This window comes from Anser brachyrhynchus, assembly GCF_964034855.1.
Source record: "Anser brachyrhynchus genome assembly, chromosome: 1".
In the NCBI taxonomy this organism is placed as follows: domain Eukaryota; kingdom Metazoa; phylum Chordata; class Aves; order Anseriformes; family Anatidae; genus Anser; species Anser brachyrhynchus.
In genome coordinates this window covers 96866583-96879144 of record NC_137694.1, presented here as the reverse complement: position 1 = coordinate 96879144, position 12562 = coordinate 96866583, and the positions used below count along the sequence as shown (strand labels likewise).

The following is a 12562-nucleotide window of genomic DNA, read 5'->3' as shown; positions in this document are numbered from 1 at the left end:
TAAACTGTCTCAAAATTGCTAGAAACTTTTAGCAATGGTTTAAAATCCTGATTTTGCAACCTACCTCTCACTATGGATAACTAAAAGCAAGGCTTGAAGGAACACCAAGCCAAAAAAAAATGCTTTCAACAACAATGTATAGTTCTGTTGAAGACTACAAGCATCAGGGAGCTACACTACTCCAAACACAAATCAGATCCAAAGTACTGGATCTGCCCCTGCAGCATCATTCTGAGCACAGGTTTATTGAGATTAACTACTTCCACAGTTCTGAGTGGGCAGGTTCCACACAATGAGGAAAATTTCAGAACTTTTTTCTCATACATATTTCTGGGATTTGATTCAGTTGAAAGACAGCTGTTTTCATCCTCAGGCCATCTTTCAAGTATGATGGCTCAGTTTCTACATTCACAAAGGAGATGAAATTAAACAAAATAAAAATCACTTTAACTTGCTTGTTATAAACAAGAGAAACATGAAGAGACCTCTCTTCCCAAGAGGTTTGATGAACTAATTCCTCAAATCTGTGGGAGGAACATAACATTTTCAGCAGCTATTAAATTCAAACATTTGTGAATCTGGGTTTTAACTCACAACGTAGAAAGAACTCTCTGCCCAATGCTTTCAATAAAGATTATGTGCCAAAGTAATGCTGGTCTCCAAAAAAATTCCTCATAAAATTCCCTATTACTATTTGAAGAGAAAAATATTAAGCTTTCTGACAGAGTAGGTGAGCAACCATACAGTGGAAAATACTTAACCGCTGTTACTGCAGTAGGATTCACATGATCTATTCGCAAGGTATAGCTCTACAGAACAGCCTCCCTTGCTGACCAGAGCTGTTTTCCAGCTTACTGTGGTTTGTAGTCACTTCCTCTAACAAATCTCATATACACGCTAAATTTGACTATTGCCATGGACTGCATGGCTGCATAGAACTGCATGGTTATATTTTTGGGTTACTTACACACTTTTTATTGCTAAGTTTATGCTAAGTCCTTACCCATTTTTAGACAGCTGTTAATGTTCCTGTTGCTGTACAGGGGATATACAGTTCTCCTCCATTATTAAAAGAAACCTGCCTGGCCAATCCAACTGAATGTCTCCAAGACCTCCAACCTGTTCACCTGAAGACAACAGAAAGATTTCTACATGTTAGATAGGATCTAACTCTACAAGGAAAGTAAATGCTTCCATATAGCTCCACAGTTATATACCTGGTATCTTTGTGCAATCTGAGACTTCAGCAAAACAAGTCAATCATGACATCATGCTTGTGATGGAAGTTATTAAAATGAAATTTATAGAGGGGAAAAACTGACTAAGCAGGGTAAGAGCTGAAAGCAAGTCTAAATATACTTTATAACATTTGCAGATCAATAATTTCCAGCTCTTATTTCTCTTTAGGCATACATTTCATGGCAGGAAGGTCAAAAATTTTAAAGACACTCATCTTTGGTTTGATGCTCTATCATTAGAGGTATGAGGCTAATTTTTATGTTCTGACTTAAGGCAAGGCAAAGCTGCCTGCAAAAGTCGATGTAAAAAGCTACCACTACTAATGCAAAGCAATCTAAAAACTAACAGTACTTTCACTTTTCATGGAAATGTCTGCTAAAGGTGGTAGCTGTGACTGAAAAAGACAATGAATTGAGGCAAGTATATACTGCAAACCTGTATGTAATGGAGAAAAAAAAAAGAAACTGTCTTATTGCAACTAAGTCTTGAAGAGTTTGAGCTTTTTTTTTTTGCATTAAAGTTTCATTTCCCAAAATAGAACATTACACACCAACGAAACTCATGTTTCTGGAATTTACATTCAAATATGCTTTCTTATTCATTCTGTACAAATCCAAACAACTAGGATTCCTTTTGATAAAACGAGCTACTATACTAGCACAACAAGATCAGCTGTAAAACATTTTTCAGCTCAACATATTTACAAGGTTAGCTCATATAAACAAACCACAACAGTAATTTCACTTTGTGTCATTCTTAATACATGCTAGAAAAAGATCATACTCCTGGAAAAAAGATGAAAGAAATCAGAATAAGAATTTCACATGCATTGTTTATAACTTGACAGTCATCGGCCACAACTGGAAACAGGCTGCCCTGCTTGATGGATCAGTGACAGGAGGTATGTTAATTAATATAGCAATGAGCCATCAAGACAGAATGCGTAAGTAAGCACACAGAGCCTGGAAAAAGGATGGCAGAGGGGAACAAAGGCAGAACTGTCTTCAGTCCACAGAGAAATGCATCAGTAATTGATTAAGATACACTGTGGTATGAGGCTCTGACACTGAACTCATTGCATACCTTCATAAGAATTCCTTTGACAGCGATCTTTCCGTTATCGAAGTCTTGTTTTTGACTGTTCCCTTCATCCTCCAATTTTTAAAATTCCTTGAATTATTTTGAACCCATTTTTCATCTCACTGAAAATACAATCCAGCAGACACTTTAACAGTGATTCTGAGATCACTGTGCCTGACATTCTGCAAAATGCTTTTGCTCTCTACAAAAACGAATGCAAACTCTTATCAGCCTGAGTTGTCAGAGCAACAACAAATGGTATTAACACCTGCACCCTCCTGCTCAGTGTTCCAGATATTGCAGGGCATCGTTGCAGCTACATAACATCCGTTTTCAGATAGTGGCCCCAGTGCAAAGTCATACCCTTTCTAAATGCAATAAAGACCCTATGATACATTCATACCAAATAACACACTTTTGTTTTATTCAGGATCTTTCAAAGTTAAGCCACATAAATTGCAAGTAAAATCCACTATTTTCTACAAAGGCATTCCAAATTTCAGTTCCCCCAGACGTCAGGAGACAGGCACACACCAGTCTCATACTGGAAATGTGAGAGAGCTGGTGGCTGAAGTCAGTGAAATCTACTTCAGCCACATCAAAGAATCAGAAAGGACTCCACAGGAGCCAGTACAGAGTTACACTGGTGTAAAACAGGAATGAAAACAGAATTAAGACCATTCAAACTGAAAAAGATTCTCCTGGATTAAGAATATGTTGATCCTTCAGACAAATTATCTGATTATTATACATTCTCAAGTCAAGGTTTGATGAGATTGGTTCAGGGGGACTCTTTCACTCAGCTAGGGGTATTTCAATGTGAATCACCAAAATACAATAAAACCTCATAAATAAGAGGCATATTGACTGTTATTAGTAATATCTTAAGCCCTGAAAAGAAAACTTAATGAAGCATTTTTACATTGGAAGATACTAATCAACCCTTATATCACTTTTGCAACGTGGACAGGTTTTATAATCTCTGCTTTGCTAACCAAGGAATTCATACAGGAACTGGCAGTGACTCAGGACAGTGAACCAAAGTGATGAAAGACATGGTTAGAGTCCAGGACTGCCCTCCAATGCAGCATGTCACCCAGACAACTGAGTCCAGGGTCCAAGCCTCTTCTTGTTTACTTCAGGTATAAACTTCGTTTATTGCAGCAGATTTTGAACTCCTAATTTGCACTCATGGGAAGAGGGAAAACAGCTCTCAAAAATAAATGGCTCAAATTAAGAGCTTGAATGTTTTCCTCATCCATCTCTGACATCCAGACCCAAAGTAGTCTCAATTGTTCTGCAAATGGCAAAAAAGGACCCTTCGCAATGTTAAGGAAACATTAACATTCTCTCACTATGAGTAATAGCATTCCTCTTAGCCAGCTCCATGCTAGAGCGAATCTTCATCTGTATCGATGTCACTGCTTGGTTTGTTCAGTCTCTCAAACTCTTCTCCGTCCTACAGGAATGAGAAGAGAACAATGTGAGCAAAAGTTATCTTGTTATTAATACATAGAAAGAGGAAGAGAAAGAGAGAAAGAAAAGAAATAGGTTTATTTAAGATATCTCTGTCATATTAACACCCAGTAATTTACATGTTTTACCAGTATGTTAAAATCTTCCTCTAACATATACATGTTCATAAGGAACGTCCCGTTCATCTTTAATACTTTTTAGTGACTTGGTCTCTAAAACAGCTTGTAGCCTATCCATTCATCAGGAAACTTGCTCACGTAGCACTCTTTGTTTTTACCACAGATGCTCAATTGTAAATGCTAAAATAGATAATGCCAGCTACACCAAAAACTACGACTGTATTATTTACTGCTTGTTAAACGACAATCTAACAGGTCACTATGTAGAAGTTCTAGAAAATATCTCTTCCAAGTTTAATTTTTTCTAGAATTAAATGGAGACAGCACTCTCTGCTGGTTGCGTCATGCGTAACAGCAGATCTGTACATGCAGAACACACAGACATTAGCTCCTTCCCACTCTGACTAATTTCTCAGCTCAATTAAATGAGCTGAGACTACAGCTGAGTCTAAGGGCAAGCCCTCTGTGTCATGTTCTAGCTGTCTAGATTACTATTCAAATTAGGGCAAAAGAAAAAAAAAAAAAGAAAAGTACCTGCAGAAAATGTTGCGTACGAAAAAAATCGTGTTAAGAATGTCCTCAGATATCTTTTGACTGTTACAGTATGAAGAATCTTAACTAATATATTAATTTCTTTATGGGCTCAGCTACACAAAGATTTATCAGTTTTACTTAAGTACAGTTAGTTCCCAGGCGTCAGTTCCAACTTCTGTATGCCCAGGGTCAGTGGACAAATATATCTGGTCAAAGAAGTCGCAAGAGAGGATTTGTATAAAAGTTGCTAAAGTTGCTCACAGCACTTTCTGTAGTCACGGCAGAAAAGCAACAGTTACCTGAGCTTCATGAATTTAAAAAGTGGAATATGCAAAATAATTTCCCATCAATTTTAAAGATTTTTAACAAACAGCGAGCTTTGGTGTTTGAGTTGAGGAATGAGTCTGGTTACATGCAAAACAAATCTTCCAAATATGCCATGGTGGAAATGGAGGTGAAACAAAGGAGAAACGAGAGGAGTACTGAAAAGCCTTACCCCACTTGACCTCTCCCACGTGTCTCCTTTGAAGAGCTTGCCCCTTTCCCGCAGAGTGGCAAATTCCAGGCCTCTTGGTTTACTGGCATTGTAGATGAATATGGAGAGAAGCACCACAGGAGCTTCCAAAAAGAATTCTAAAGAAGGCCTGAAGTCAAAGATGACGAAAGACACTGTGGTGATGATGACAGTGGTGATCTGAGCAGTCATAACATGGAACATATTGTCTCGGAACTTCAAGATGAAGGCCACAGACAGCCCCAGGAAAGCTGTGACAAATATAAGAGCCACTGAGAAGATGTTGTGCCCATAAAAGAAGCCGCAGTTCCCTATCTGCCTCCGGTCCTTGGCCTGCAAACCCAGCATCAGCCCATTGAACAGCACCCCAAAGGCATACAGTTTGCTGTTCTGCGTGAAGATGCTCTCACCAAGCTGGTCCCCGTCTTTCAAGATCTTTTCGTTGTAGATGTTAGCCAGGGCAGATATGAAGCACTGCACTAGAATAAGCAGATGTCCCAGACTGAGGCGGAGAGGTTTCAGTGCTCCTGCCATGGTACTGGTGACATTCCACTGGAAGCTGGGAAGGAAGCTTGGTGCTCCACAGTTGCCCTTTTCAACACACGTTTCCTCAGGTCCGGCATAAAGAAGGCAGTGGTTAGATGGATTGAAAAACATATTGTGATGGAATCCGTGTACAGCCAAGCTTTGCTGATGGCCTCCAGTTCCCAGAGTCAGGGCAACGATGGACAGGAATAAGATGACCAGAGATGCCCACTGTACCCAAGAGAGTTTTCGCCTAGGAGCAGACAAAAAAGCCACTAACTTTAGAAACACAGCGGCACAAATTAAACAATACGAGAACAAGCTCTAAAAAACACACAAAAGACATCATGCCACAGGTAAGGAGATGTAGACAAAGTACAATGAAACATCTTGGTTTTTCATAATTGACAGGAAAATGCCAAAACGTAGGGTTCTTTTCTGTGGCAAGCAGGCCCCAGCCTGGTGATCACAGAAACACAAAAGGGAGAACACACAAAGCACAGAGATAATTTAAGGAAAGTCTTTCAAGATGTTAGTTCTAGACGCCAAACACCTGACAACTAAAAGCAACTACTGTCTCCCTGAACACACAACACAGGTTTGATGAATTCGAAGAAAATCAGACGTTCAAATAATTCTCTTCCTCTGGCAAACCTTCACAACATCTCACTTTTCCCCCATGATTCTGTGCACCTTTCTAATATTTTATGATGATACGAATGCAATTTAGAAGACCTAACAGTCTTAGCTATTTTATACTTTTTCACTCAAGCGAAGCCTGTTTATTGTGCAAAAAAATCAGAATTTTGGAAGATTAAGCAAACTGTGACATCTTGAGATGTAAAACTGAAGAACTGAGAAAAAGCCTTTTGGTCAGACTATCAGATGCTCTTCTGGAATATTAACACCTGTAGAAAAGGCATCTTTGTTCGAAGTTCAACACAAGTAACCTTTCAGGTGGAGTATGAAAGCTAATACCCATTTCCCTGCTAGTCTTTTCTGAATCTAAACCACACCATAAAGAGCACAAGTCAGTTGAAGAACATACAGGACAGAGAAACTGGCTTTTGTCACATGAATAACAAAGAACAGACGTACGTATTTACTTTTAAAAACACACAGTTGACCAGAAACACATCAGGGTTTACATAATATTACTGAATACACCTCTGTCTTTCACTCTTACATATCTCATTCCTTCTTGTTGGCTTACATTTACATTCAATTAGGAACAACAACAGACTGGAAAGAAGTACTGCTCATCACGAAATGTGAGATTTAATGCACAAATGAAGGAATCCAAACCCAGACCTTATTTCCGGCCATTCAACAAGTATATAATCATGATTTCACTCATTTTCTGTTACAGGTGACCAAATGTAGACATGTAGAGACTCCTAATAAGCTATTATTTCCAACACCTTGGTATGCAGAACACAAAGCCATTTCTCCAAGTTGGTATAGGCACAAGAAAACAGTATTATGGCTCCTATCAGACACAGAAAGAATGTAACATAACCTCTTCATCAAGGCTAGAAAGATAAAATTTTAAATTTCATTTACCTTCATAAGTACTACTTACTTTAGCACTATCCTGAAGAGAAGAGCTGTTGTTATAATGACAAAATTTGAGAAAAGTACAGCCATTGCCTAGAAAAAGAAGGGGAGCAACATTATACTCCAGACACAACGTTGACATCGAAAGCCCACGAACTTTGAGTTGTCCCCTTTCTGCAAGGTGTTTGGAAAGCATCACCCTGGTACTGAGTAGCACACCCTTAAAATGACATTTAAGCCCCACTTCAAAGTATCAAGCAAAGCGTGGAGACTAAGTTCAACTGCAGTGGGGAGAGCTCTACTGAAACAAAGATGTTAGGAAAACAATCAAGCTGGAAACGTACTTGGCCAAAAAGAAAACAGTTTATTTTTCTGTCAGATCAGTTCCCCAGCCAGACTGACCACTAAGCTGCAAAATCAGCTGTGTCAGCACAAGTGAGAAAGATGCTCCAAAAGGAAACTAAGAATAGGGGAAGGTGACGCTGCTTCTGACGGCAGCTTGCAGCATCCATGAAATCTCAGACTTGGGCAGAAAATAAACTTTTTGCATGTCAAATGCATCTGCTTTATCAATTATAAAACATAAAGAGATGCTCACCTTGAATTTTCATGACTGCTTCATGACAGGATTACCCTGTATAAACAGTATACATATAAAAAATAGGCATCTGAACTCTTTCCTCCATTTCACCCTTAGAGGGAGATTGCTTTTTAGACTATTTTGCAAAAATCATATATGGATTCAGAAATGCAAAGTGACGTTATCTTGTACTTTCTTATCTACATTTCCAATTCTGCAATAGCAGAGCCTTTCTCATTTATCAGAGGAAAAGCATATGCCCTTTTCCCATTACCTTTGGGGTTTTTTTGGAATAGATTGGCACTATCTGCTGAATAATAAATCTCATGAAGCAGCATGACAAGGTCTCACGTAAGCTGAAGACTGACACAAAAAACACCTGCCTAAGAAATCATAGCTTAATTTTCTGCTTTGTGAAATTACAACTCAGGTAAAAAATCATGTTAGGTAAACATCGTGGAAGAAGAAAAACACTGAATAAACAGAAGAATCTGGAGCTGACAGAAATCACTCTGGAAAAAAGAGGCTTGATGCAAAACTGATGTATAAATGATGTGCAAAACGTTCCACGTATTTTTTTGTCTCACAGTCACCAAAAAAACCACCAAAAATTCTAGAAGAGTGCACATGTTCTGAGGGGAGAAAGACCAGTTTTGTATGTGTGTCCATGTGCAATATACTAGCTGTGCATTTAACAAAAGATCACGTTAACCTGAGCCAAAACAAATTGCTTAAGAAAGAAACGGTGTTGTGTAACCTTTTAAGTATCAGGTTTTGCTATTACAAACGTTAGAGCTGAATTTCCTTCCCAAAGAAAAAACCATCAACTTATATTAAAATATCCAGAATGTTCATTTTAATTATGTTTTTCCAGGCAAGTCCTATTCCAGACTCTGTTCTGTCCCTGTCAAAAATGTACACCTAAAAGGACATCATTTTAGAGAAGGCCTGAATGAAAATGAAGTAACATTTATACAAAATTTTAATGTCAAACAAGTGTAGCCATGCTATTTATAGCAAGCACTAATCATTGGTTTCCACCTAACCAGGCTGTGAACCAAAAAGTACTCTAGCATGAAAAAAGAAAGCTCAAGAACTGCATCCCGAACATCTGTAGATTTATCCGGAAGGCTGAATGTAGCTAGAAGAAAATAGCAATTAAACTTTGTGCTTAAACATAACTACATTTAATGCACAACAACATAAAAACAAATGTAAATATTGAGATTCAAACAGTTTTCTTCCTTCCCTACTCACTTCCTATTACTCACCTGCTTTAGCGGGTTACATTTATTTGCTTTTCTTTGGAAATGGTGAGGAAAGATTACAAGTCAACATGTGAAGCCACATACATAAAGCAACAGAAGACACACAGAAAATTGCAATTCATATACTAGCAAGATGAGCAAATACATTTAAAGAGAAATACAGAGCTGAAGAAAAAGAAGTGAAAGCACATAAAAAAAAAAAACTGTCCAACTCTTAGGCAATTCAGCCTATTCTTGAATTATTTAGGATGGAGAAAATACAGAGACCTTCCTCTACTGACACCTGTAAAACACGGACCATTGGCAGGAAAAAAAGAAGATCTAGCTGAAGATCTAGAGATCATTCATTTACCTGCACATCTTTCCTTGTCAATGTTACAACTGTGAATAGCTTAAGGTCAACGTTACCCATTAGTAAGACACGAGAAGATACTTTATTCAGTACATGCATACTTACTGGCTGGAGGTAGGTCAGCACATAGAAGACAATCAAGTTGTCCAAGAAGTAAAGAAAGGCAGGAATTGACCATTTCATGGAATTACAAAGATTCTTCCAGGAAAGACATCCAGAGGGATGATCCAAACAACCCTCTGGAAGGAAAACAAATTAATAGGAAAGGCATTTTTCTTATTTTCTTTTAGAACAAGTCTATTCCAAACCCTTTTGAATAGGTACCACTGTTGTGTTCTTAAGTTCTTAACGCTGTTGGAATGCAAAAAACCTCAGGTACTACAGGTCTCTGGCAACACAGAAGACACACCCAAGGCAGAACACATAGCTAGAGAGCAATCCATTGCCTACGGGCATTCATCTTCTTGCCTCACCAGAGAAACCATCCAAGAATACTTTACCCCCCATAAGAGTATTTGCCCACTGGAAGCAAAAAAGCAAATATCAATCATTTGTTGAGGGCCAGAAAGCACTCCAGAAAGTCCCCACACAATAGTCATATCATTACTGGGTGATTACTAAACACATCTAGACCTGAAACAATGACTCAAACAGGGGATCTGTTCATACAGCACCCAGAGGGTGGCCAGTAACATCAGAAATACAAAATAAATCAGAACTCAGTATATGTAGCATACAACACACAATCTGAGTCAAAAGAGAGCAAATGGGAAGAAAGCACAAAGAAAGGACAAGGCACAAAGAATGACATTTACTTAGGCATTCAGGACACGTGCTTTAGGATTGTGCCAAACCTTAGACTGGTCTAGAGTTGACAACAGAAGCACTTTGTTAGTACAGATTTAAGATTATAGAATGTTATCTAATCCTCTTCTGAATTAGTTACACACTGAAAACAGTAAAACTCAGAAATCTGGTAGAGAACAAAAGAAAGCAAACTTGAAAATACACAGGCAGCAGTAGGAAAGGATGGCAAACATTAACTGTATTCGCTGTCTTAGGTATTTCTGCGTTAAATGTTGGGGTACAATTTTTATTGGCTTGCCGGGGCCATGACCGTTAAATGAATAAGTGGACAAAACCAGCACTTCAATTTAACATGTAATAACATGCTGACTGCACCTGACAGCCTCCTCCAATTTAAACGTCTGTTCTCTGAAGTTTTGCAATGCTATGAAGTTAGCTTCTCATCCTTTTTAAAGCAGGACAGAAGCTATAGAAAGGTGCCAAAAAAGAAATGAGAAAAATAGCCTGCAATACAAAACTGGAAGGTAATGAAGCCTGACACTGCTTTTCCTGTACAGACAGCGGCCCCAAGATTTGTCTTCGTAACAAAGCTACTTTGAATTCTTACATAAAAATGCTGATTCTGACTGAAATACCACCACACACAAAATCCCCTCCAGTGGAAGGTGGTGGCACTTTTAAATAGAAGTGCTCAGAAGACTGGAAGATAAAGGCCGATCCTTTAGTTAAAGCAATGTATAAGATTCTGTTCAGTCACGTCTTCACAGTGAGGTGAAGTACCTATTATCCTACCCTGATGCTGTGCTAAAATTCTAAAAAATATTAGATTGTGCCTTCATTACCCTATCTAATTCAGCTTACCTGTCCTCATTTCAGCTATCATACAAACAACTTGAGAACATGTGACTTTACAGCACGAAGTATAGTTGTAAAAAGTACTGTTATAATTCTGTATGGAAGACACAATCCCAGAGAACATTACTAGCAGGACTTATGCTATACTATTAAACGTGAATCTTTTAGTTAAAGAAAAAAAATTGAAGTACAGCAAATCTTAGAAAGTCAGTACATCTTAGTTATTTTAAACATACGTACTTACCTTTTTTCTTAACCCATAGTGCCAGTATCAGACAGAGGAACAATTTCACTACTTCAGAACATATGTTCACTGTCGTAGGAAGGTAATCGTATTTGTTATCTGTGGGATTCAGCAAATTGTAGGGAGTACATGGTCAGATTCTATCTCCTGCATCCACAATTAGAGAAGAAACTATTTTAACCCCTTCAGTCAGAATTTTAGCTACTCCCCATAAACACAAAAGGCTCTTTCAGCACTTCAATTATAAATACTCAGTTTTTGATGACATACCACTGCCTGAGCGTTGCCCTTCCTAGGTGAAATCTTCCTTCATTTGGTCTCAGTTTATAATGAAAGTTTAAGGAAGAACTCAAGAACAACACTGCCTTAAAAAACTAAAGGGAATGTTTTCCCCTAGACAGCAAAATGCTATTTTTTCCCTCCAAGGAAAACGCTTCCAGGATGACACAACCGTCTTTTAGGATTATACGTGCTCTTTGCTAATATATGCTGAAGGGGGAAGCATTACAGCAAGACAGATATAATATGCACACTATTTCCTAAACCTGTTGAGAAACATTGGTCAAGACGTTCACCACCAACCGTGCTTGCACAACAATTTAGCCTTTGCTGAAAAATAGCTACTGAGGAATTCACTGCCTCACCTTTTAAGGAACGATCTCCACACGGATCAGACATCTTGCAACCGCAAGGTGCTACTTTACATTAGATCCAGTGACATTTATGTTAGACCCAATGAAATTTATGCCGCTTTATATAACGAGATGTTGGTGCTACGAACTCTGAGGGCTAGGTTTTTGGGGATGCTTTGCCCGAAATGCCCGCTCGCTCCTATTTGAGGCACGTTATGTCCACCGCCCAACAATACCTTCGTTGGCAGAATACTTCATCAGGAGGATCCGGCTGGAGCCCAGCGCAATGAACACTCCCCCGAGCAGGAAGGTGTAGGCGGTGGTCTTGGAGCACGGGGCGAGGCGGCGGCAGCACCTCAGCTCCATGCCGCTGCCTGCCCTCGGCTCCCTCCGGACGACAGAAGGAAGAGACCCTATAACAACCGGCACTGCAGGAAGCCATACAACCAGGTGAGGCTGCTCGGTGCCATCTTACACAAGGGGCTCACGCCACAAGCCACGCTTTCACCCCACTCTTGTATCTAGCAGAAGGACACGCTACGAGACCAGGCGCAGAGGGACCACCATCACCCGCACCCCTCCCGCCGCTCCCTCAGCGCCCATCGCCGGGCCCCTCCCCCCGCGCCTCTGCCACCTCACCCGCCCCTCCCATCGGCGCTCTTGCCCTTACCCCGTCACGTCACCCCTCCTGGCCTCTTCCCCAGCGGCGCGCATGCGCGGGGAGGTCCAGCCCCGCTTTGCCAGCCCCGCCGTCGCGTCATGGGCGCGACGAGGGGACAG

General features: G+C 39.7%; 1 protein-coding gene across 5 annotated transcripts; it reads right to left on the bottom strand.

The window, feature by feature from the left end:
- Nucleotides 1-2719: 2719 nt before the first annotated feature.
- SLC35A5 (solute carrier family 35 member A5) lies at nt 2720-12560 on the bottom strand. 5 transcript variants are annotated; one of them, XM_080566280.1, is made up of 7 exons: nt 12453-12560; nt 12019-12195; nt 11151-11249; nt 9350-9483; nt 7070-7137; nt 4945-5740; nt 2720-3778 (listed from the first exon to the last, which is right to left on the bottom strand). In XM_080566280.1, exons 2-7 carry the CDS (start codon nt 12146-12148, stop codon nt 3710-3712), a joined length of 1296 nt encoding a protein of 431 aa, XP_080422406.1. In that variant the 5' UTR covers nt 12149-12195; nt 12453-12560; the 3' UTR covers nt 2720-3709. The 5 variants fall into 5 exon arrangements, with proteins under 5 accessions (XP_080422406.1, XP_080422405.1, XP_080422403.1 ...); XM_080566279.1 differs by having other exon boundaries at nt 12019-12210; nt 12453-12547; XM_080566277.1 differs by lacking the exon at nt 12453-12560 and adding an exon at nt 12422-12436 and having other exon boundaries at nt 12019-12210.
- Between the last annotated feature and the right edge of the window lie 2 nt (nt 12561-12562).